The sequence below is a fragment of the Peromyscus eremicus genome, chromosome 1, assembly GCF_949786415.1.
Source record: "Peromyscus eremicus chromosome 1, PerEre_H2_v1, whole genome shotgun sequence".
NCBI lineage: Eukaryota > Metazoa > Chordata > Mammalia > Rodentia > Cricetidae > Peromyscus > Peromyscus eremicus.
Window position 1 is genome coordinate 196,989,657 of NC_081416.1, and position 27,376 is coordinate 197,017,032.

At 39.5% G+C, this 27,376-nt stretch overlaps 1 protein-coding gene and 1 pseudogene across 1 annotated transcript; one reads left to right on the forward strand and one right to left on the reverse strand.

The window, feature by feature from the left end:
* Positions 1–4,481: 4,481 nt before the first annotated feature.
* LOC131904564 (vomeronasal type-1 receptor 1-like) lies at positions 4,482–5,434 on the reverse strand (annotated as a pseudogene).
* Positions 5,435–25,391: 19,957 nt separating this feature from the next.
* LOC131904575 (vomeronasal type-1 receptor 4-like) lies at positions 25,392–26,425 on the forward strand. Its single transcript, XM_059255672.1, has 2 exons — positions 25,392–25,840; positions 25,906–26,425. Exons 1-2 carry the CDS (start codon positions 25,416–25,418, stop codon positions 26,423–26,425), a joined length of 945 nt encoding a protein of 314 aa, XP_059111655.1. The 5' UTR covers positions 25,392–25,415.
* Positions 26,426–27,376: the final 951 nt, after the last annotated feature.

Here is a 27,376-nt window from a genome sequence, read left to right on the forward strand (position 1 = left end):
ACACACCAAAAATGTGTCCACTATAAACTACTGGTAATGGTTGAGAGGGTGCCTGAGCTGAACTACATTGGTGATCGGATGGCAGAACACCCTAACTGTCATCAAAGAACCCACATCCAGTGACTGATGGAAGCAGATGCAGAGATCCATGACCAGGTCCCAGGTGTAGCTCCAGGAGTACAGTCAATGGGGGAGAGGAGGGATTCTATGAGCAAGAGATATGGAGACCATGATTGGAAAAAGTACAGCAACAACTAGCCAAACTAGTGGGAACACATGATCTGTGGACCAATAGCTGAGGAGCCCCCATGGTACTGGACTAGGCCCTCTGGATAAGTGAGACAATTGTTTAGATTCAACTGTTTAGGGGGACTCAAGGCAGTGGGACCAGGACCTATCCATAGTGCATGAGCCAGGTTTTTGGAACATAGTGCCTATGGTGAGACACTTTGTGCAGCCTTGGGGCCAGGATCAGGGGCTTGGACCTGACTCAACTGAATTACCAGGCTCTGCTGACTCCCCAGGGGAGACCTTGCCTCGAAGGAAGTGGGAATAGGAGGGTGGATTGGGGGAAAATTTTGGGGGGTGCGAGGAGGGAGGACAAGGGAATCTGTGGTTGATATGTAAAATGAGTAGAAAATCTCTTAATTTAAAAAAGGAGGAAAAAAGAAATCACTCCACAAGTCTAAGATAAAGTTTTCAGTGAAAATGAGAAACACAATAAAACCAAAATTTGTCTTTTCTCAGACCATCTCAAAAAAAAGTCATGGTTTAATCATATTGATCTCTATATTTTTTCAGTTTGTAATAGTTCTCTGAGAGTTTGGTATAAGCTGTTTTAACATATTCACCCCTCCCCCAACTCTTCCCAGAGCGACTCTCCCTCCCCTACCCACTAACTTTCTGTGTTTTAAAAACAGACCTACCAAGCAAGACCAATTGGTGCTGCGCAAATATTCTTGCATGCATGATCTTCCACTGGAGTATAGTCTTACTATAGTATTACCAGGAACTACGCTGTTAGAGAAAACAGTGTCTTTTCTTATCTCAACAGCTGACAATTGCCATTAGCCCCCAGCTAGGGAAGAATTTAGTGCCAATTCCGTTTTGTATGATGGGATTTGGTATGGCTTGGACGTGTACAGGTCTTGTGCATGCTGTCACAACCACTGTGAATTCACATGTGCAGTGCCCTGCTGTGCACAGAAGACATTGTTTCTGTATAGTCATCAACCACCTCCAGCTCTTACAGTCTTTCCATGTTCTTTTCTACAAAGATTCTTGAGTCTTATGAGGAGGGGATGTGATCGAGACATCCTGTTTAGGGATAAGCATTGTCATACAGTCTCTTATTCTCTGCACCTAGACAGTTATGCATTTCTAAGTTAATCATTATCTACTGCAAATAGGAACTTACCTGATGAGGACTGGGAGATGTAGTAATCTATGGGTCTGAGAAGTCATTAGGAGTCAGTCTAATACTATGTTCATTTAGAAGAATAGAAGCAATAGGTTCTCTCCTAGAGCCTATGACCTGTCTAGCCATGGATTCTTGGTCCAATAATGGTGCCAGGCATGGTTTTCAGCTTGTGGAGCAGGACTGATGCTTGTGTCACTATTACACCAGTGAGCATGTCTTTCAAAGTTATTCATTGTCATGGTGCACAGTGGCAAAGCTGGGTATAATTGATGATAACTTTTCAACTCCAGCAATGTAATAGAAATCCCTGGCACTTTGAAAATTACCCAGTAGGGATCAAGTTCCTAGGTCTATACCAGACTGCTTTCTCTTTCACTTTCTGGGGGGTAAATAAGAGCAATTGACATACTAAGTCCTATTTTTTTAAACTAAGACAACTTTTAGTTCTCAGTCTTCAAATGTTTTTGGTGGTGGTGCTGGTAGTGGTGATAGTGTTTTTTTTTTAAGTTTTGATTTGAATTGCTTGGGTCTCAAAAGGTATGGTGGGCTAGCCTCAGACTTTCTATCTTGTTTGAACTCACCTCAGATTCATAACCATCCTCCTGTCTCAGCCTACAGAGTGGTAGAATTATTGTACTAAAACACGATAACAGACACTACACATGTCTTCAACAGATTATCTTTAAATGATATTCACCTTATATAGATGTCTACTATCTTGGAAATCATGGAACTGAATAATCTCTTATAACCTATCCCATTATTCATATAGTGCAACTATTCAGACAAAAACACAGGCTTCAATACCCCCACCCTCGAAATATAAATTAGTAAAAAGAAGTGGATGAAGGAAAAAGTGCTTTAACAGAATTAGATAATATTAGATTAGAAATACATAAATCTTAAAAATCATTGTAGGAAAACTTTCAGTTTTATAATGAATAAAATTATGTATTTTTTTATTTATTAGCATTGATTTAAATGAACTTGTTCCTTGTTTAAATTCTTATTCCTGTTATTTCATAGGAAGAGGAAAAAATAGTTGTTGTCTTCTCTAGGGTATGTATTTTTTTCTCTTGTATATACAAAGCTGAAATTCTAAGCATGTATTAATCACATAAGTTGGAAAAATATAGACCCCATTCTACATAATGTTGTAAGTCCTGGAGGATCAACTTGAGTTGACAGCCTCCCCAAAGTTGCAGTATTTGCTATCTTCTGCCAGCAGCATTGAGATGTCCATTTTACAGCAATGTGAAAAGACAAAAAAAAAGCCTCAAAATTTAACTCCATTTAAATATGCTGTAGCCACCACAATGACTCATAAGATTTTATCAGTACAATTTAGAATACTATTGAGTTATTTAGTTAATTTCTTCAATGTTTTGACTAAAAAAATGACTAAAACAATTTAGAGTGGAATTGGTTTATTTCAGCTTGCAGTTTGAGTACACAGTCCATCATGGGAAGGAATCATGGTATCAAGAGGTTGACGCAGCTGATCACATGGTATCTCTAGACAGATAGCAAAGAGAGATGCATGCCAGTTCTCAACTTGTTTTCCCCAGTTTATTCAGTCCAGGAATCTAACCAGAGAACCAATGGCTGTGCCGAATTAGAGTGGGTCCTCTACCTCCATTAACCCAGCTTTAAACTCCCTCAAAGATGTATCCAGATTCTGTCTGTTGTGTGATTCTAGATCTTATAAAGTGGACTATCAATATTAACCATCATGTTACCTCATGTTAGACTTGCACAAATAATAAAGAGCATATGTATATATTCATGAACAGAAATCAACAACTGTGACACATTGAGAGATTAGAAAAATACTATCTTTTCTATGGCAGGGAAAAGAGAGTGTGGAGATTAAGTTGGGAACACTGATGAATACAGTAGGACAACGTATGGAGAATGCTTGTAGAAATGTAGAGGTTAACCTCCACAGCCTTGGGTTGTCATAGACTGTCATACAGAATGCCAGGGTGCAAGCAACTGAGTAGGAGGTAACAACGGCCCACAGCAGAATTGGGATGACTAGGAAAGTCTCTCTTTTCCAGGGAAGTCTTAGGAAACAATGGGCACAGCAAATAGACAGCATTTGTCATTTCTTCCCATAGAGGAACCTGGAAGTGGAGCCATAAACCCACATCATAAGATCAGATGCAGAACATCGGTGAAGTCAAAACGTGAATGAATAAAATGGAATTGATCATATAAACATGCCAAAGATTCTGGATTTCTCTTTGCTCTTCTTTTCTGTAATTCAGTTGCAGCAGTGGGATCAGAGTCCAGGCTGTGCTTGAAGAGAAACACATACCTCAACAGCTAATTAGATATCTTTAAGCGTATCATATTTTTTTTAATTTTCTATGAGCGATTTTCTAGTCATTATACATATCACCCACAGATTCCCCTGTCCTCACTTCTTCCACCCTCCAGCCTTCTCCCGCAATCTACCCACGATTCCCACCTCCTCCAAGGCAAGGTCTCCCCTGGGGAGTCAGCCCAGCCTGGTACATTCAGTTGAGGCAGGTCCAATCCCCTCCTCCCTGCACCAAGGCTGAGCAAAATGTCTCAGCATAGGCTCTGGGTTCCAAAAAGCTGGCTCATGCACCAAGGACAGGTCCCAGTCCCACCACCTGGGGGACCTCCTAAACAGTTCAAGTCTCACTTATCCAGAGGGCCTAGACCAGTTCCATGGGGGCTCCTCACTTCATTTGTTTCTGGGAGTTTGGCTATTTGTTCCTGTGCTTTTGCCAATCATGGTGTCAATATCTCTTGCTCATATCACACTTCCTCTCTCTCATCGATTGGACTCCTGGAGCTCCACCTAGTACATGATGATCCCCAATCTCTTAGCTTTTAGAATAAAAATAAAGGGATATCTTCATGTCATGGAACTGCTTAGGCAGCATTATGACTGCAGTAACAACTGGCAATGCTTAATTTAGAGAGCCATTAACTTGCTAAACAACACCTGGTCATGTGTGAGTCTAATGATCAGTAATAGATGAAAGAATATTTAAATTTATCATAACACACACATCATCATGTTAAATTACCTTCTCCTACAGCAGGGAAAATGATTCTTTGTACCAGATTTGTTATTACGGATGAGGATGAAGGGGCAAAATGTGGGAAAAAATGTGTCTAGGAATGTAAATATGTTGATTATCCACAGACTTGGATTGTCAAATGCCACATTATAGATAACTAATATGAAGGACATTGAATAGGAGAGGACAAAAGATACAGACAAGGGTCAAGATGGTTTTTGTGGCTCTGTCTTCAGGGGAGACTCTGAGAGAATGCTGGGCACTGTGAATATGTTGTAGCTGAATCTTGTGCCTGTAGAGGATGCGCATCATGAAGTCACTGGTCCAAACCATGAGACCCAAATACAGACCATCAATGAAACAATGCAATAACAGACATAGTACAGTTACAAGATTGCTAGCAACAAACACCGAGCAGTACCCCAACTTGATTTTCTTGGTGAAGTTTTTGTTAGTATCAGGTCCAATCACATCTATAGCTGTTTTGCTGTTTAGGAGCAGATGCACAAGCCAGCTGAGTGAGCAGGACCGAGCCATGTACTTGGAGACTCTGTGTTTAAGCTTCATCCACCTGGAGTTGCTGGGGCTGATTGTGATTGCTTGGAAGCAACTCAAGAGGCAGGTGCAGTGCAGGGAAATGGCCCGGGCCACTCGATTACTGTAGAGAGTGAGTTTACATAAAAGGTCACCCAGGAGATATTGCAAGCCCAGCTGTACCATTATGTGAGGAATTACTCTTGAGATAATGACCAAGGAATTGGCTAGAATCAAATGACTTAAAATCTGGTCTTTGGGCATCAGACTTTTTCCAGTGAATACAGACATGATATATGGAAGAAGAACTGACCAGTTGCCAAGAATCCCAACAGCTGTTAGAGAAAAAAAAAAGAATCCCCATTGGCAAGTTCTCAGGAACCATGTTCTTTTCACCTGAGATAAACAAATTTAACAGCATCAATACAACCAGGAAGAAGACATGTAAATGTGTATTAATTATTTGTAGCTCAAATTACATCATTATCGATATCATGAAATTTGCAGGCAAATGGATAGAACTAGAAAATATCATCTTGAGTGAGCTAACCCAGACTCAGAAGGACAAACATGGTATGTACTCACTCATAAGTGGATACTAGATATAAGGCAAAGGACAACCAGACTACAACCCACAGCTCCAGAGAAGCTAGCTAACAAGGACCCTAAGAAGGACACATAGATAGCCGAGTGAAGGAGAAAGAGATGAGGTCTACATTAGCAAACTGGGAGTGTGTGTGTGTGTGGGGGTGATGGAAGGCAAAGAATGGGGATGAGAACATAAGGAAATGAGAGGGTCAAGCTGGAACAGGGACAGGGTGGGAGAGTAAGGAAAGAGATACCATAAAAATGAAGACATCATGGGAATAGGAAGAGGCAGGGTGCTGGGGAAGTTCTCAGGAATCCACAGAATGACCCCACCTTGGACTCTGGCAATGGTCGAAAGGATGCCTGGACTGATGTACTCTGGTGAACAGACTAGTGAATACCTTAACTGTCATCATAGAGCTTTTATCTAGTGACTTATGGAAGCAGATGCAGAGATCCACAGCTGAGCACCAGGCTGAGATTCGGGAATCTAATTGATGAGAGAGAGGAGGGATTCTGTGGGCAGGGGAAGTGGAGATCATGATGGGAAAACATACAGAGATGGCCAGCCATGCCAGTAAAGCCCATGAACTGTGGACTAATAGCTGTAGAGCCCCAGTAGGACTAGACTAGTTCCTCTGAATATGGGAGACAGTTGTTTAGCTTGAACTGTTTGGGGGTGGGCGGCAGGTAGGAGGATCAGGATCTGTCCCTGGTGCATGGGCGGCTTTTTGGGGACCAGTGCCTAGGGTGTGACACCTTGCACAGCCTTGGTGCAGGGGGGAGGGGCTTGGACCTGCCTCAGCTGAGCGTGCCAGGCTCTGCTGACTCCCCATGGGAAACCTCAATTTGGAAAATGTGGGGATGAGGGGGTGGGTTGGGTGGAAGTCTGGTGGTGGGAAGAGGGAAGAGAGGGAGATTTGTGGTTGGCATGTAAAGTGAATAGAAAATTTCTACTCATAGAAGTTTATACTAAGTCACCTACTTGCTTAATAAAGCTTCTGCAGTTAAGTGATGTAGTGAGGTAGGAAGAGAGCAATCAAATACATTGTGTAGAACAAGAGACTTAACAGCACACTAGCCTGAAATTAGACAGGGAGAAGGGGATAAGACAAAATACATTGGTTCACAGGGTGAAAAGTGTCAGGCTATTAAACAATGTGGAAAATCAGGCAATGTATGAGATACTGTGTTCAAACAAGACAGCTCCAATGAGTCAGATTTTGTGATAGATGCCGTATTTGGGTTCAGTCATTTCATCAGTCTATAATGAATAATAAGCAGTTCTTCCAAAATAATGGGAAGTGGAAGATGTAAAGAGATAATAGAACATCTAGAAAGGAACGACTTTGTCAGTACACAGATAGCTCAATATGAAATTTCTTCAACAACATGGAGGAAAAGTGATAAAAGGTCTAAACCAGAAAATGAATGCTAGTCATCTCTCTGATGCACTTCAAAGGAGAATTTTCCATAAATTCATTTTGAAAAACTAGAAAAGTGTCTTTCAGGCTGGGCATCAAGGGAACTGGAGAAGCTGTGTCTGAATTTGTAGTGGATTCACATACAGAGGGAAGTGCTCAGAAGCAACAGTTCCCAGAATGCCCCCCCCGCCCTGCTCTCCTTGCAGTGTTCTTTGCTTGAGTCCAGCCCTGTCCAGCCTGTGATGCTCTTTCTGGGTTCCTGGAAGGGCCAGCACTCTCCATCACCTTTTCACTTGAACCCTGGGCTCATGTCCTACATGTCTGCTGAACTTCAGATTGTACCAGGAATGGTCAAAACCACACCAGTCAACAGTTAGCTTTCCCCATCGGGTTTTCAATCAAGAATAGTATTCATAAAACTCATGATAAAGTGCTGAGGATAATAGTAACTGTGTTTTCTGTACATCCCTTAAGCTGATGCAGAAGGGTATCTATTGTCCCAAACTTTTGCAAAACTAACTGGAAGAATTCTCAGTTGAAACACAGGAATTCTAAATGAGTCTGCAATGAGGAGGAGCCAATCATACTGTGTGTGCATTGTTGCTCAATATGCACACTGTCCATTCAGTCACACAAAAGCTGTGGTTTAAAGTACCTATTTCTTTAAGAAAATAAATCATCTTTTTTTAGGAAGTCATTAATGGCTTACACACCTGTGATTTTAAGATTGGTAACTTTGGGGGCTGGGGAGATGGGTTAGTAGTTAAAAGCACTTGCTATTCTTTCAAAGAACCTGGGTTCTGTTTGTGACACCCACAGAGTGCCTCACCACTGCCTGCAACTCTGGCTCTAGGAAGAATCTGATACCTCTGGGCTCTACTGGCTCCTGTACACATATATGAACATACCCACAAACAGATAGAAACACAAATACCTGTAATCTAAAATAATAGAAATAAATCTTAAAAGGAACTTTTCTCCAAAAGGAGGGAAAAATAAGAGCAGAATTCAACCCCTAAAATGGATAATACATGGGCAGAATAGATGGGGTAAAAGGTAAGAGCACTTACTACAAGTATCAAGACCTGAGTTAAGATCACACTGCCTACATGATATTGCTGGGGGTTGTTGGTCATCAACTTAGAAAAAAAAAACACAAGCTCTAGATTCAGCCAGAGATCTTGTTTAAATAAAAACGGTAGAGAGGAAAATGGAAGAATATCCAACCACTCCTCTGCTAGCCATACACATATACTACATTATCTATTATCTATCTACGTATCTATCTATCTCTGTGTATCTCTATGTATCTATGTATGTATGTATGTATCTATCTACCTACCTCCCTATGCAACATGTATCTATCTATGTATCTACCTACCTACCTACCTACCTACCTATTTATCATCTACTTATTATCTATCTATCTATCTGTCTGTCTGTCTAACTGGATGTTTTCATTTGCATGTATATTCATAACACATATAGAAATGAGTGGAGTCAATGTATCATAAGATAGGAAGGGACCCTTTGGAGCTTGCTGAATGCACAGAGAGGGAAAGGCAGGAAACTGTCCATCATCCTTTGCCAGCAAAAAATAGCTTCCATTTCATGTGAAATCCTTTTCATCATCTTACTTCAGTACTTAACAACAGTAACTTTCCCTTATTCCCTCTAAATATAGATTCTCCAGTCACTTGTGGCTTGGTATAAAGAGAAAATGTACTTACCATGTGTTCTGTTTAACACAGAAGTTGGAGTAAGCAACTAAGTCTGTCTTGTTGAGATGAGACTCTGGTCCCTTACTTACAGGCTTATAATTCCCTGGTCTTTTCCCTCACAGGACCTGTGATTTTCAGCTCTAGATCCATAACAGCATCTACATGGGGAATTAAGAATACCTTTTCAACAGCCATGCTCCAATTACCTGTAAAAGAAAAAAGTCCAGATTAAGACAGCAAATCCAAGAAGGCATTATAAAGAGTTGAGAAAAACTTTTCTGTGAGTCCTTAGAGTACTCAGGGTGTCACAAGGAGAGCCACACAAGTCCCATGCCTAGAGCAGAGGAGAGGGAACAAGGGAAATATGTGGCTTTGTCTGGATTTGAGCAGACCTGTCAGCTTTAACTCACCACCTAATATCTTAGGTGATGTCAGAAGTTAATAACCAGCACCAAGGGGCCTTGAAATTGGAGATTCCAGGAAAATTTTACATCTCACTTCTTTGAAGCCACATTTTCTAAGAGCTTCTCATTTCATTTCTGTGCAGCTGGAGTCCATTCATTTTCATGTCTGAAGAAACACTAGTGCATGTGTTTACAGTTATATATCTGAACAGCTGATGTGCGGATTCCAGTTTTGAGATTGCATAAATGAGAATTTTGAGCTTGTATAAATGAGGATTCTCTGAACTTCCTAGCAAAGGGATTCTATTTGCAATGTGCATGTATTTTGATGGCATAAATTTAAGAAAGAATCATTGGTTAGGGGGGTTTACGTTTATTTTAAAATACTTTTCTTTATGATTTTAAAATACACACACACACACACACACACACACACACACACACACACACACACACACAGTGTAGCCTGGTCATACCTATTCCCCCACCTCTTTTCCAATATCTCCTCTCCAGTATATCTACCTCTCAATTTCACATCCTTTCTTTTTTTTGTTTCTCTTTTTTGTGTGCCCCCTGAGTCCAATTAGTACTACTAATAGCTCATGGTTGTGGGTCATCACTGTTGTTTGGTCAACTTAGTTCTCAAACACCCAAGGAAAAGTCACTCTCCTGCTCTCAGTACCGACCACTTGCCAATGGTCCATATATAGGAGTGGGGCATTAGTAACCCTTCCCCCATCCATTCTGGAATCTTCACTGGCTGAACATTGTGTAGATCTAATGCCCGTAACCACAGTGGCTGTGAGTCCAGATGGGAAGAAGGCATGTCATATACGGAAGACAGAATTTCATAGCTGTCCTCTGTATCTTCTATATTGTAATTTTCTTTCTGTTTCTTCTTATATGCCGTGTCCCCTGCACCTGGAGTAATGGATGTCTATGGCTGAGTACTCACAACTCATTCTCAGCACTTGACTTGTTATGAGTTCATGCATTAACTGCTACAAAAAAGAAGCTTCTCTGACCAAGGTTTAGTATAACACAAATCTATGAGTACAAACATAAATATTTAAAAGGCAGCAGTTGGACAATATGACTACTTAAGAAAACAGCTGTGGTAGGTTGCCCTATAGGGTCTAAGATCTCCCAAGATTTGGAGATTTGACCAGATTTGCAGGAATAGGCATGAATTCCCTCTTGTGTTATTAGCCCCAGATAAAATAAGAAAGCAACTGGTTATCTGAGTAACAACCATGACACTAATGTACCATTTGCACATCTTGCTTGGGTAGGTCATTATTGTAGCCTGCAGGGTCCAGTGCTGAATAAGACCATTAATGTCTCTTCTCTCCCACAAGCTGATGTAGCACCTCCAGTACTATGCCACCTAGCCAACAGGAAAAGAGTTTTCTGGTCAGTTCAAGATTGATTTTTCAATGTTCTGCAACTAATCTGTATGGTGTACTGAGAAAGAGAGTCTTACCACCCAGTTCAAGTAAGCAACCAAGAACAATAGCCATACCTCAATGGTTTGGGAGTCTGGGGGTTGCAGCACACATTCTTGTTGGACTATCTTTGTACCACCAGCCCACAAATAATGACCCAGAGATTTATTATTAACTATGAAGCTTCGCCTTAGCTTATGCTTTATCACAACCAGCTCTTTTAACTTAATTAACCTATGTATTTTCTAATCTACATTTTTCCATGTAGCTCTGTTAGCCTCTCTTAGTTGGGCACATCTGACTTGTTCTGAATCTGCTGGCAAAATCCCAGTTTCCTGCTTCCTCCTCCCAGTTTCTCTCTCTCTGCCTGGAAGTCCTGCCTATTCTCTACTGTCTACCTATATTCCATTTAGCTATTTATTAAACCACTCAGAGCAACACATCTCTATGCAGGATACCAATATTCTGCAACACAGGAGACTCTCCAAATAATAAATAAAGAAATATATATCTCATCCAGAAGCAGAATTTTTTTTGAAAACCCATGGTTTCTGCTAAATCATGCTGAATATCTCTGTTAAAATTCCTTATTAAATTGTATTTTCCAGTCAGGTTATACACTGGTAAATTATTACATGAGTTTCCCAAACATCATTAGTTTTGGTTAAATCACACCTCTCCCAAATAGCTCCCATTCCTCTTCTACCACCTCACTGGCACAAATGATTCAGAAGTACGACTTTACAACATTGGGTTTAGGGTTCACCTAGGCTACTATTTCCAGAAGTTATTACTTCTGATCTATTCTACTCAGTTCAGTTTCTCAACATGAGTTGATTTTCAGCCCATCTCAGCACATCCCTCAAACCCCAAATGCTCTATTTCCCAGCACCAACCCTTCATATAAACCCCAAATCTACTGATAAAACTATCTTCCACCTCATGCTCCTAGAGGAATACAATAAAATACTCATTTCAAGATTTAAAAAGACAGCCAGGGAACTCTGACTGAACATTCAGGAAAGGTTAGTCCATCTGATGTATTTTCTCAGGGTCACAATTACTTCACCAAAAAGTAATCAAAAATTTTCAAGTTATATATAATTTGTTCATATATGTGTTAAATGCTGGGCAATGCCTAACACTGCACACATTTCACAGACAATTTTGAGTGCTATCACAGGATAGATTATCAGTGGATTTATAAAGCCAGGAGCCAGTTCTATAAAGATGCTATTTCAAATGACTGAAATTCCTAGATACTTTGCAGTGTCTCCTACTTTCATGTAAGTCATTCAGTTGAAGGACTAAGACTACAGTCAAGGCTGTTCCTGTTGTGAAATTCATATAAAACATTCTGGTTGATCAGGTCTAAGGAGACAGAGTCATGATTGATGAAGGAACACATGAATATATTAGAGAAAATAAGCTACTAGAACATGTAAAAATAGTTTAAAATTTTACATTTTCTACAATGAAGAAAGTACAACCTGGAGGGAGAATTTTATTTCTGAGGAGAACGAAAGGGCTGGATGTGGAAAAACTTGTTTGTAGAATTGCAAATATTTTTAGGACTGATCAACCTGAATTATCAAAGAACACCATATAAAGAACCCGGATGGAAAAGATGGAGTAGCAGGTGAGAAGGGTCCACATAAAGATCAGAATGGATTGAATGTCTCTGGATACAGGGGAGACTCTAGGAGACTCTAGGGCAGTCCTGGGCACTGTGAATATGCTGTCCCTTCTTTCTTGTGCCTGTGGAGGATGCACACCATGGTGACACTAGTCCAGACCTTGAGACCCAAATACAGACCATCACTGAAGCAGAACAGAAACAAATACAGTGAATCTGTAATGGTTCCAGAAACAAACCCAGCACAGTATCCAAAACTGAATCTGTTGGTGCCATTCCTGCTCTTATGAGGATCTGTTACTCTCACAGCAGTTGTGATGTTGAGGATCAGATGCACAAACCAGCTAAATGAGCATGAGGAACCAATGTACTTGATGGCTCTGTGTTTAAGCTTCATCCATCTCGTGCTGCTGGGGCTGGTTGTGATTGCTTGAAAGCAGCTGAGGAGACACGTACGTGGTGCACAGGGAAACACCTTGGGGTACTAGAATAAAGTACACAACAAGTTCACATATAAAGTCATCCAGGAAAGATTTCAATCCAAATTCTGACACTATTTGTGGAATCCTTCTTGAGATAATAACCAAAAAGTTAGCAAAGATTAGGTGTTTTATAATCAGGTCTTTCAGCATCAAACACTTTTCAGTACATATCAAAATGAAATAATGAAGCAGAAGTGACCAGTTGCCCAGGATTCCTATGGCTGTCTGGGAGAAGAGGATCCCTACTGCTACATTCTCAGGAGTCATTCTTTCTCTATTGAGAAAAAAAAGGATATGGATAAATTACTAATATTAAAGAATCAAGGGGAGGAAACTTGATACCTTATGTTAAGGAACATTTTCTGTTGAGATAAACAATATAAATTTTAAACACTGAAGGCTTGAAACTATCCTGCATTCTCAACTTTGGAAACTTCTATTCATCAATCAAAAGCCTTTCCTTGTGTAGGCCAAATATTCCTCTTTGTGTTGGTATTGCTCAGTCTTTTTTTTCATTTTCTAATCTTTTAAAAAAATATTTAAATTTATTTGTGTGTATGTGTGTGGGCATGTGTGTATGTAACCGTGTTTTTTAGTTCCTACAGAGATGAGAAGTGCCAGGTATTACAGGCTGTTGTGAGCCATCTGAAACAGATGTTGTGAACCAAAAGAAGTCTTCTGCAAAACCAGCCAGTTATGAACTGCTGAGCCATCACTTCAGTCCCCTAGCACCTGGTATCTCCCTAGCCACATGATATCTCTTTCTATCATGATATCTCTTTCGTTGTTCTCCCACTCTGTCCCTGTTCCAGCTTGACCATCCCATTCCCTTAGGTTCTCATCCCCCATCACCTACCCTCCATTGCCCCCCATCCCCATTTTACTCATGGATGTCATCTATTTCCCCTTCCTATGGTGATCCATGTGTCCAGCTTAGAGTCCTCCTTGTTAGTTAGCTTCTTTGGAGCTGTGGGTTGTAGTCTGGTTTTACTTTGCCTTACATTTAGTATCCACTTATGAATGAGTACATACCATGTTTATATGTACTTCTGAGTCTGGGTTACCTCATTCAGGATGATATTTTCTAGTTCTATCCATTTGCCTGCAAATTTTATGATGTCATTGTTGTTGCTGCTGAGTAGTACTCCATTGTGTACATGCACTACATTATCTTTATCCATTCTTCAGTTGAGGGTTATCAAGGTGGCTTTCAGGTTTTGACTATTACAAATAATGCTGCTATGAACATAACTGAGCATGTATCCTTGTGGTAAGATTGAGCATTCCTTGGGTATATGCCCAAGAGTGGTATAGTTGGGTTTTGCGGTAGATTGATTCCCAATTTTCTGAGAAATCGCCATACTGATTCCAAACTGGCTATACAAATTTACACTTGCACCAACAGTGGAGGAGTGTTCCCCTTGCTCCACATCCTCTCCAACATAAACTGTCTGCAGTGCTTTCATTAGCCATTCTGACAGGTATAAGATGGTATTTCAGGGTGGTTTTTATTTGCATCTCCCTGATGACTAAAGATGCTGAGCAATTCCTTAAATGTCTTTCAGCCATTTGAAATTTGTCCATTGAGAATTCTCTGTTTAAGCTCTATAGCCCATTTTTTAATTGGATTGTTCGTTATCTTGATGTCTAGTTTCTTGAGTTCTTTATATATTTTGGAGATCAGCCCTCTGTAAGATGTGGGGTTGGTGATGATCTTTTCCCATTCTGTAGGCTGTCATTTGGTCTTATTGAGAGTGTATTTTGCTCTACAAAAGCTTCTCAGTTTCTGGAGGTCCCATTTATTAAATGTTGCTCTCAGTGTCTATGCTACTGGTGTTATATTTAGGAAGTGGTCTCCTGTACCAGTGTGTTCAAGGATACTTCATAGTTTCTCTTGTATCAGGTTCAGTGTAACTGGCTTTTTTTTTCTATAAAATATAAACCATTTATCTTTTTTTAATTTTGAAATACAATTCAGTTCTACATTTCAGCCACAGATTCCCTTGCTCTCTCCCCTCAAGCCATCCTCACCTTCCCCCTAGCCCATCCCCCATTCCCACCTCCTCCAGGGCAAAGCCTCCCCTGTGGACTGAGATCAACCTGGTAGACTCAGTCCAGGCAGGTCCAGTCCTCTCCTCCCAGGCCAAGCCAAGCGACCCTGCATAGGCTCCAGGTTTCAAACAGCCAACTCATGCAATGAGCACAGGACCCGGTCCCACTGCCTGGATGCCTCCCAAACAGATCAAGCCAATCAACTGTCTCACCCATTCAGAGGGCCTGATCCAGTTGGGAACCCCTCAGCCATTGTTTTTATATTGAGGTCTTGGATAGACTGGGACTTGAGTTTTGTGCATGGTGATAGATATTGATCTATTTGCAATCTTCTGCAAGTTGACATTCAGTTATGCCAGCACCATTTGTTGAAGATGCTTTCTTTTTTCCATTGTACAGTTTTGGCTTCTTTTTCAAAAATGAGATGTGCATATGTGTTTGGATTAATATCAGGGTCTTTAGTTCTATTTCATTGGTCCATATATCTGTTTCTATGTCAATACCAAGCTGTTTTTTTTTATTACTATAGCTCTATAGTTGAGCTTGATGTCAGGGATAGTAATGCCTCCAGAGGTGGTTTTGTTGTGCAGTATTGTTTTAGCTATCCTGGGTTTCTTGTTTTTACAAATGAAGTTGAGTATTGTTCTTTCCAAGTCTGTGAAGAATTGTGTTGGGATTTTGATGGGGATTGCATTGAGTCTGTAGATTGCTTTTGGTATGACTGCCATTTTTACTATGTTGGTTTTACTATGACCATTGGAGATCTTTCCATTTTCTGATGTCTTCTTCAGTTTCTTTCTTCAGAACCTTAAAGTTCTTGTTATACAGGTCCTTGCTTAGTTAGGATTACCCCAAGTATTTTATATTATTCGTAGATATGTGAAGGGTAGTGTTTCTCTGATTTCTTTCTCCACCTGGTAATCATTTGTATATAGGAGAGCTACTGATTTTTTTGAGTTAATCTTGTATCCTGCCACATTACTGAAGGTGTTTGTCAGCTGTAGGAGTTCTCTCATAGAATTTTTGGGGTCACTTATGCATACTATCATATCTTCTGCAAGTAGAAAAATTTTGACTTCTTCTTTTCCAATTTGTATAACCTTGATCACCTTTTGTTGTCTTATTGCTCTAGAAAAACTTTGAGTACTATTTTGAATAGATATTGGGAGAGTGGACAGCCTTGTCTTGTTCCTGATTTTAGTGGAATCGCATTGAGTTTCTCTCCATTTAATTTTATAGTGGCTGTCTGCATGTTGTAAATTGCCTTTATTACGTTTAGGTATGTTTCTTGTATTCCTGATCTCTCCAAGATTTTTATCATGAAGGAGTATTGGATTTTGTCAAAGACTTTTTCAGCATCTAATGAGACGATCATGTGGTTTTTTCTTTCATTTTGTTTACATGGTGTTATATATTGACAGATTTTCATATGTTGAATCATCCTTGCATCTCTGGGATGAAGCTAACTTGGTCATAGTGGATAATTTTTTGATGTGTTCTTGGATTTAGTTTGCCAGTATTTTATTAAGTATTTTTGCTTCAATGTTTATGAGGGAGATTGGTCTGTAATTCTCTTTCTTTGTTGCATCTTTGTGTGGTACGGGTATCAGTGTAACTATAGACTCATAAAAAAAGAATTTAGTAATGTTTTTTCTGTTTCTATTGTGTTGAACAATTTGAAGAGTATTGATATTAGTTCTTCTTTGAAATTCTTGAAGAATTCTGCACTGAAACCATCTGGCCATGGACTTTTTTTGACTGGGTGTCTTTTAATGACTGTTTCTATTCCCTTAGGGTTTGTAGGTCTATTTAAATTGTTTATCTGATCTTGATTTAATTTTGGTATGTGGCACCTATCCAGAAACATGGCCATTTCTTTTAGATTTTCAATTTTGTGGAGTACAGGTTTTGAAGCATGACATGATGATTCTCTGGATATCCTCATTGTCTGTTGTTATGTTTGTTTGGTTTCTTTATTTTTAGAAACATGGTTTTACTGGGTAACCTTGAATGGCCAGGAACACAGGGAAATTATACATCCTCTGCTTCCAAAATGCTCAATTAATGATGCTGACAACTACAGAGTACTATTTATTTGAGTTTCTTAATCCGTACACAAGTTCTCATTTCACAATTTCTTTTATTCCACATTCACACCATTTTGAGCTTTGTTTTAAATTGAGAATTTCATGACTGAAACCAATTACAAGTACACTGCTGCCATAATGGCCAGTCATGTTCCTAAGAGCAGAGGCAGTGTGCATCTGTGGAGAAAATGTATGTGAGGGAGGATCAGATGAAGTTAGGCCCATGTGGTAAACAAAGGCTGGTCCCTTAAAGAAAGGCTGATTCTCCTTTAATGGCTTGAAGACTGGAAGACAACATTGTGGCCAGAGCTCATAAGAAACTAACTTTTTTTTCTCTAGCAACAGGGACTCAACATTGGAAACACTGTAAATAGTGACTTTAGAGAAAATAACCTGGGAATGCCAGGATGGCATCATTAGAGATGAGGGATAGAGAAATGAACCAACCTCCAGTCTGGGTACCCTGTACAAGCAGGTTGAGGGCAGGTTATCTGTCTTCTGAAGATTCATTGATAATGGTCATCTGATCTTATCTAGAGGTCCATTTCTCCAACAGGGACAGGAAGCCTGTAATTGGTTTTTTCTTTACATTTTGTGGGACCAGCACCCACCTCCCATATAAATACACGGAGAATCATTGTTACTTATGATTGCTCAGCCTTAGTGTGGCTTATTTCAAGACAGCTTTTCTAACTGAAATTATCCCATTTCTTTTTAACTACATTTTGCTTCTGGGCTTTTTACTTTTCTTTATTCTATATATCTTTCTTTTCTTCTTACACACTGGCTGTCTGTGTAGCTGGCCCCTGGATTCCACCTCTCCATCTCCTTTTCTTGCTCCTCCTTCTTCTATAGAGCCTAGAAATCTCCTCCTATTTATTCTCTCTGCCTGGCAGCCATGCCTATCCCTCTTTACTGCTTAGCTGCCTTCCTTTCAGCTCTTTATTAAACCAATCAGGTATTTTAGACAGGTCAAGCAACACAGCTTCACAGAGTTAAACAAATGCAGCATAAAAGAATGCAACACATCTTTGCATCAATAAACAGATATTTCACAGCATAAACAAATGGAACATATCTTAAACTAATATTCCACAACAAAAGCCCTCTTTTCTCAGAACATGTCCTCAAACAAGTCAAGAGGCCTTTGAAACAAAGGAAATCAGCAACAACTCTAGCACAAGAGAATGCAAGGATACTTTTGCAGATCCCACAAGATACATTCTTGGCAACATTCAGTAGGGAAGCTGGAAGGCAGAGGGGTGTCTTGTGGGGTTCCCTTCCCAAACACAGTTTCATAGGCTCTCTTATTTCCACAGGGCATGAAAACAGAGACTATGGCTACAACTCCTCTGCAATGCTGAAAGAAATGGCTGTGTTAGTAGTCTTATAAATGAGATGGATTCCCTTCTTGTTATCCAGAGATGGCATTATCCTAAGCCTGAAAATGTGGGTGTTTCTTTTGGAATCCCTCAGGATGTCAGAAGAGCAAGTCAAAATACCTCTAGCTGTTAGAAGAATTACTCTGGGACCCTGTGTACCAAAATCATGCGATAATCTCCACATATGCAGATCAAAGCTCAAGACTCCAGCAAAACCTCAAAACTACAAATTTGAATAATGTCCCAAAATCTTCAAATATCCCTGTAAACTTTCAGCCCACCACAGAAGACACGGCAATGAGAGGCCATTTTGCTGTCCCATTTGTCAGAAAGACTTCTATCCAGTCTCAGACTTCCTAGCTCATGAGGTCTGACATAACCCACAGAAGCCACAAGACCACCCTGAAAGCTCATGAGATGATTCATGCAGGAGAGAAGCCCTACACCTGCTCCCTGTGTAACCATAGCTTCCACCAGTCAGCCACATACACCATCACCTGAGGAAGTGCCACAAATCAGCCTGAATTGTGTACCCCCTCCCCCGAGGTTAGCAGGGCTCCAGCTCAGGTTCTCATCTGCACATGAAGAAGCATGTAGCTTCTAACTAGTACTTAGTCAATGAAGATGTGCCTTTAACTTCTGGATTGTTCCTTCCATCTGTTGTCACTTCCAAGTGCCATGTGAGGGTAAAGAAGACGAGAGATTTGACAGTTTGGTCACTAAAGATTACCAAATGCCCAAATATTGGCTGTTATCTTAATTCTCATTAGTAAATAAATTGTGAGGTTTCTGTGTAACTCCTGTGTATTATGTTTCATGTGAGTATGTGTGCGTCCTATGTGTTAGTGGGCCTCTGTACTATAGGGTTTTGGGGCCTTATGTTCTACCTTACTTAAGAGAGACTGTTTTGTTCTACAATTTGAATCCCAGGAGAGATCAGATTCTTAGAGATCCTCTTGTCTTCATTTTTCACACCTCTTAGGAGCTCATAGGACAGATGTCTCTGCCACTGGATCTGCCCTTCAAATTTTTTGTTTCACTTTATTTTATTTCATTTTATTTTGTGTGTGTGTGTGCCTAAGTGTATATATGTTTACATTTGTGAAGAATCCCTTGCATATCAGAAGGGTCATCAGATCCTCAGGATCTGGAATCACAAGCTCTTCTGAGCTGTCATATCTGAGCTTGAAACTGAACCTTGGTCATCTACAAAAGTAAGAAAGGTTCTTACCCACTGAGCCTTCACTCCAATCCTTGGTACTGTGTTCTAATGTTGTTCATTGATACAAACTTTGGTCATCAGATTTCTACATCAAACATATTTATCTACTGAAATATTGTCCTATGTCTTGAGTGATTCTGCTTTGATGTGTTAATAGCCAATTCAGGTAGGCATTTTTCCTGACTGTCTTTGGGACCTCATAGTTTGGAGATGTTGATAGTATCTAGGATACAAGGTGATAGGGAAAGTCCCTCTTGGGGCAAGGCCATGCAGCTTGCCTCTATTTTAATAACAATGGGGATCTGTTCCTTCTGCATGCCTCTCTGCCATATGCTTTGTGCCCAAAGGACTGGCAGAAAAGTTCCCATTCTAATTTCTAATTGCTTCCTTGGAGTTGCTCATTTTATTTTCTTTTGTGACATGACGAAGGTATTTAAAAGTTACTTCAGACCCTTGTGGAAAGGCTGTCATCATGGGTCTAGAAGTTATTTGAAAATCACCAATCTTCTGGGAAAGAGTACCAAGAGATCATGAACCTTTAATTCAGGGCAAGTGTCCCATCCCAGTTATAGCAGAGTCTCACTTCTCAGGGCAACACCTACCATCATGGTGTCACCGAGCACTAAGGTGAGTGACCAGAGAATAGGCACACCAAGAATTAAAGACATTAGAAAGCACGCCTTGGAGAAGCCATGCTTATGCTATTGGATAAGTTTTATTTTCCAGCTAAGTGCCTCTCTTAATCATACTTGTACTTAAAAATATTAAAAAATTCTTTCAACAGCTCTGGTAAAAGAAAAGAGAGAAGGAGGTGAGGAAGGAAAGAAGACAGAAAGAAAGGAAGGAAGAAAGGAGGGAAGAAAGGAAAGAAGGAAGAAAAAAGACAGAAGGTAGGAACGAATATAAGGAAATAGGTGGGTAGGGGAAACTCTGGTATTGGGTCAGGAACAGGGAATTTGAATGGATTTTTGGATGAAACTGGGGCTACTTATAACTCAGGGCAGAGTCAACTGTCGCCAGTCCTCCCCAAAGTGCGTGAACCTTGCTCTTCCCATGAGCTGGTACTGAGTCTCTCTTAGTAGAAATATCTTAGTAAAATATCTCCTAGTGATATCACCTCATTTTCATCTGTCTAGCTTCACTTGGTCGCCTTTGTCTCTATCTCTCCTCTATGTCTCTGGCTCCATCTCCATCTTTCTCACCTTCTCTCTATCACTTTCTACATGTCTCTTCCTAAGTTTTAGATTTTGAAGGGAAGATTTAGTTGCATTCTTCTTTTTGTTTACTAATGATACTGGGAATCACAACCAGGGCCTTGCACCAACAGGAAAAGCCATGAGCTGCATCCCCATCTCATCCTAAATAGCTTGAAGTACTTTTAATATTTTCATTCCTATTATGAATCATTTTATATACTTCTGGAAAATGCTATATTCTATTTTTGTGTCTAAATAGCTTTATTTAGGAATGGGTGGAATAGAACATTGATACTGGTAATTAAAATTTTTATCTATGATAGAATTATAGGATAGTTTTCTACTAGGAAAGATGAATTTTTTGGAAGCTTGAAGAGTTAAAAATTAAATGAATTACAAGTAAGAAATAGATGCATACGAGGAGTATGCTTTATTTCTTGGTATTTCAGCTATTCTTAAACATGAAAGATGTTTCCATGACTCTATTTCTATGTTCTATTTCTAACAACCCCAAATTGGTTGTTAGAAGCTTCCAGCTCATGTGTTATCTGCAAGAACATAAAGGTATAGTACTCTGGTCATATGAAGAATTAGGCCTCTTCCCCTCTGGGAAATACACACAGGTGTGTTTGGCTTTCTATATTCCTGTTATCTTAGTCCCTGTCTACAATTTCAGAAGCTATCATATATCTGTCTCATGTCAGGGAATTCATTAATTAATGAATCCCAAACCAAAATAACAGCATCAAAAGTCTATCATATTGTATACCTATCAAATACTTTTCTAATTCTTCCTTCTAGACAAAAATGCAAGTTTATCAATATGACCTCAAGCTTTGTATCACTAAACAATGAGCCCAAGTCAGTGTCATCTTAAATGACTGTCATCCCTGCAGCTGTGTAGCACACAACATTGCAAGAATTTCTCATTTATTGACCACAGTGCCCTTACTTTTTAAGTTAAAATCAAGTTTTAACTACAAACATTTATCATATTAACTATTGTCAGTTTATAGTCCAGTCATTTGAAAAAATAATCCTATTGTTCTGCAGCTGATTTCCAGAACATTTCATCACAAGCTTAAAACTCGAGGCAGAGCCAGGCGGATCTCTGTGAGTTTGAGGCCAGCCTGGGCTACCAAGTGAGTTCCAGGAAAGGCGCAAAGCTACACAGAGAAACCCTGTCTCGAAACAACAACAACAACAAAAAAAAAACAACAACAAACAAACTTAAAACTCTGTGCCCAAGAAACAAACACTCATCACCTTCTGTTTGCATCCCTGTCAATCATCACTCTAATATCTTTTACATTTTCATCCCTTGATTCAGTGACTGTTGGGAAGGAATATGCACATCACACAGCATGCATGTGTGGAGATTAGAAGATGTTTGGCAAGTTGGTACTCACCTTTCATCATGTGGTTTGGTTTTTAAAATTTTAATTAGCAAACATAGTACTTGATATCATTATGGCATTTTCAAGCAAATTTATTGATTATTCTCTTCCACTTTTCTTGTCCATTCCCCCAAAACACCCTTCCACCTCCCTATACCTTTGTAATTCTTTTCACTTTAATGACAAATTTGTCCTATTTCCTCCCCCTTGACTCCTCAATACCACTTTCTTCTGCATCTTTTGATCTCCTTTCTGGAAGCATATCCTATAAACACATACTCTCAACTCTTCCATACATGTGGACATTGTTATCCATGTCCCTCTTTGAGAAAGAACATGTAGTTTTTGTTTTCCTGTGTCTCTGTCACCTTCTTGACTTCCCTGTAAGTTTTTCCTGAGTATTTCATGGTTTCATTCTTCTTTACAGATAAACAAAATTCCACTGTGTGTGTGTGTGTGTGTGTGTGTGTGTGTGTGTGTGTGTGTGTGTATATATATATCACTTCCATATCTACCGATGTATATCTAGGATGGACATCATTTCCTTGTTATTTTGAATAATGCAGCAGTTTACTTGGATTTACAAACTTCTCTCAAGTAAGACATAGAGTCCTTTGTGTGTATGCTCAGAAATTATACAGCTGGGTTACATAGTAATTCTACTTTTAGTATATTGAGAAAGCTTTTATTTAATTCTATAATAAACTTAATACATTCTATCCGACCAGTATAGAATGTAGAATTCATTTCCCACATTGTCAGTCTTTGTTGTTTTGTATTCTCTTGATGTTAATCATTCTAAGGGTTGCAATGGAGTCTCAAAGTACTTGCAGTTTGAATTTTCCTGATAGCTAAATATGTTGAAGGCTTTTAAAAATCATTTACTCCCATATGCATCTTCTCACTGCCCATTTAATTAACCAGATTGATGACTGGAAAGTTTGTGAAGAGACTGTTCATTCTTTATTTTACTTTATACATTCTAGTTTAAAAAGCTCCTTAGTGAAATACAGAAGTCAATGACTCTCTCCCATTCTGTAGGATGTATCACCCCTCAGCTGGTAGTTTTCTTTAATGTGAAGAATGTTTCTAATTTCATGCAGTTCCACTCTTTAATTTTTGGTGCATTTCCTGTGCTATTGGGCCTTGTTGCCACTACCTACATCTTGTATTACTAACATTTTCCTGAGAGTTTTAGTATTTCAAATTTGAATAATAAAACATTAATTTCTATACACTGTAAGGCTATATAGAGATATTGCTATACTTATGTGATGAATATTCATTTTATGCAAAGCCATTCAAGATCAGAAAGTCTGAGCACTTAGCTACACAAAAAAAAATGGTCAAGAAAGAAGTGATTGTATCTTCCTGATATTCTTCCTAAGAACTGCTGAGACTCAGCAGGGCAATGGTGGGGAATGCCAGACCTCTCATTTATCCTTCTTACTCAACACTTGGTAACGATTTATAAATTTTGTTGAAGAAAACCAACACTAATTTGTAAATCTTCTACAACATTCTATGTTCTTATAGAGTAGACACAAGGGATCTTATTTCACCGTGTGCTCGGCAGCTTTAACTCTTGCTTTTGTTTATGTTTATTTTTTTTGCTTAATACCTGTTTGTACTGCATGTGATGATAGCTCATTGCAACTTGTATTTGCATCACCTCATTGTATTCCCTTAATTAATGGTGGTGTTGAGCCTCATTTTGCACACATTATGGACATTTTTTAATTGTTCATAGGAAATTTATCCAGGGATGAAATCCATCTCTTATTTGTTTTATATTTAAGATTTTTCAAACTTAGTTTTAAATACTCTTTTTAGGGTAGAGAGATGAGTCAGTGTTTCAGAGTGCATACTGCTCTTACTTTGAATCTGAGTCCAGTTACTAGCTCCTACTGGTGACTCATAACCATCTACAAATCCAGCTGTGGGAGAACTCATGCCTCTGGCCCCTGCTAGGATTCACTTTCATATGCAACCACCACAAGCACACACACACACACACACACACACACACACACACACACACACACACACAATTAACACTAAAATATATCTCAAAATAAAATATTCTTTATATTCTGAATATTTAACCCCTCATTCTCAAAATGATTTTCCTTATTTTCTCATGTATTTCTTGATGAATTTTGAGTTTTGGTCATGTGAATTTCAGAAATTATGGCATGTTTTAAAAATTCTATCTTTGAAAATTGACCCTAAATCACTGTGTTTGGTCAAAAGCAATGAAAACATTAGACTTTGGGGGTGGGATTTTTGAGACAAAGTTTCACTTTGTGTAGCACTTGCTGTCCTGGAACTAACTCTGTAGACCAGGTGAGCCCCAAATTTATATGTATGTCTGCCTCAATCTCTTTATTACTGTTTTGAAAGTTATGTGGTACATCATCCAGTGAAAACACTAATCTTTAGTAAACATCTCAAAACTTTCCGTTTAAAGAGTGCAGATATGTCCTTCAATAAAGAACAAAGTTTTAGAAATTCTTCTTCAATGAGAGAGCTATGTAAATACAGTAAATGGATACATATATTATTTTAGCTAACATCTTGAAATAATTCACATTCATAATGTATTCCCAGGTTCTATTGACCATAATATTTTTTTCTTTTCTCCTTTTTTTTAATTAAGAGATTTTCTATTCATTTTACATATCAACCACAGATTCCCCTGTAATCCTTCCTCTCACGCCCAACCTTCTCCTGCAACCCACCCCCCATTCCCACCTCCTCTAAGGTAATGTCTCCCATGGGGAGTCAGCAGTGCCTGGTACATTCAGTTGAAGCAGGTCCAAGCCCCTCATCCCTGCACCAAGGCTGCACTATGTGTCTCAGCATAGGCCCTAGGTTCCAAAAAGCCAGCTCATGAACTAGGGACAGATTCCGTTCCCACTCTCTGGGGACCCCCTGAACAGTTTAAGCTAAACAACTGTCTCGGTCATCCAGAGGGCGCTATTGGTCCATAGTTCATGTGATTCCACTAGTTTGGCTAGTTGTCTCTGTACTTTTTCCAATTATGGTCTCGATATCTCTTGCTCATAGAATCTCTCCTCTCTCTCATCGATTGGATTGCTGGAGCTCCTCCTGTGACCTGGCCATGGATCTCTGCATCTGCTTCCATCACTCACTGGGTGAGGGTTCCATGATGACAGTTAGGGTATTCAGCCATCTGATCATCAGAGTAGGTCAGCTGAGGCACCCTCTCCACCATTGCCAGTAGTCTATGGTGGAGTCATCTTTGTGGATTCCTGGGGACCTCCCTAGTACTCTGCTTCTCCCTATTCCCATGGTGCCTTCATTTACCAGACCATAATAAACTTATTTACAATTTTAATAGGAATGAAAATGGCTTCTGACAACTTGGCAATAGGAATTTTCCTCTTTTCCCAGATTACAGTAGGAGTGCTTGGAAATTCCTCAATACTATTTTATTATCTCATTTTGATAGTCACTGGAAAGCATTTAATGCCAAAAGATCTGATTATACAGCACTTGACGTTCGCCAACTGCTTGTCTATCATCTTAAGAGGCATTCCACGGACAATGTCAGATTTTGGATTTAAGTATTTTCTAGATGATGTTGGATGTAAATTGATAGTGTATATTTACCGCATAACAAGGGGGATGTCCCTGTATGCCATGTGCCTACTAAGTTGCTTCCAAGTGATCACAATCAACCCCAGCAACTCCAGGTGGATGACTCTTAAACACAGAGTGACCAAGTACATTGGTCCCTCCTGCTCACTAGGCTGGCTTAAACATCTTGACTCCAGGAAAGGCGCAAAACTACACAGAGAAACCCTGTCTCCAAAAACCAAAAACCAAAAAAAAAAAAAAACATCTTGACTCCAACTAGAGTGTCAGGCCCTATTTACAACAACAAAAATGCAACTAGCAGGATGAATTATGGGTACTGCTCATGGTTTGCTTCTGGCAATGTGGCTATAGTACTTTATATGTTCTTACTGTGCTTCTCTGATGGCCTGTGTCTGGATCTCATGGCCTGCTCAAGTGTCTCCATGGTGAGCCTCCTCTACAGACATAAAAGACAAGTCAAGCATATTCACAGTTCTCAACACTTTCTAAAAATCTCACCTGAGGACAGAGCCACCCAAACTATTCTCACCCTAGTCTGCATATTTGTCATCTCTTATTCATTCTCATCCATTGTGGTCATCTTCACAAACTACTCCAAAGGTTCTGTTCCATGGGGTGTAAGTGTATTTCTATTTCTAGAAGTATGCTTTCCAATAGTTTGCCCCTTTGTTCTTATCAGCAATATCAAGTCTAGTTCCAGCATATTTTTACCCTGCTGTGTTAAGAGAAAGCTTCTCCCAAGTTTGACATGACCCCTCTTATCTCCCTTTGTTTATATATTGCCATATTCTTTTATCAGTTTTATAATACCAAGACTCCAGATTAGAAATATCAAGCATCTTTCATCTCCTTCAGCAAATCCTACTGGTGTTGGCCACAACAACTGTCAATAACACTCAAGTCCATGTAGATCAAAGGCCTCAACATAAAATGTGATACAATGAACCTGGCAGCATAGAAAAACTCATTCATATAGGGACAACTCCTGAACAGACCATGTATAGCGCAAGTACTAACATCACCAATTAATAACTGGGACCTCATGAAACTGAAAATCTTCTGTAAGGCAAAGGACACTGGCAATATGACAGAATGGCAGCCTGTAGAATGTGAAAATGTCTCAGTAACTCCACACATACAGAGGGCTGATATCCAAAATTCATAAATAACTGTAGATGAAATTCTAAATGGTCTTATTAAATAAGAAACACAGAGCAAAATGCAGAGTTAAAAGCCCAAAAGATCAGAGCACTAGCGAAGCCTTTAGCCTACCAGTTGCTGCCGTCCTTCCCCTGAGAGAGAAAGAGACCTTCTCCTGTGTGACCCGTCTTTTTATTGCCTTTCTGTTCTGTCTTCTCATTGGACTTAAACCCAACCACATGGTTTCCTTGTCACTGCCTGTCTATACAGACCTCCAGGTCTCCATGGTTCATACTGATATTAAAATTTCAGGTCACCACTTGGCTGTGTCCTTGAACACACAGAGACTCTTCCTGCATTGTGATCAGATTAAGGGCATGTGCCACCACCTCAGGACTTCTGCTAAATGGCTTGCTTTTAGCTCTGACCACTAGGCAACTTTATTTACTAACATACAAATAAAATCACATTTCAGAATAAATAAAATATCTCCATAAATGACTCAAGAAACTAGATGTGAATTAACCATACAATCTAACTTTAAAATGAGGTACAGATCTGAA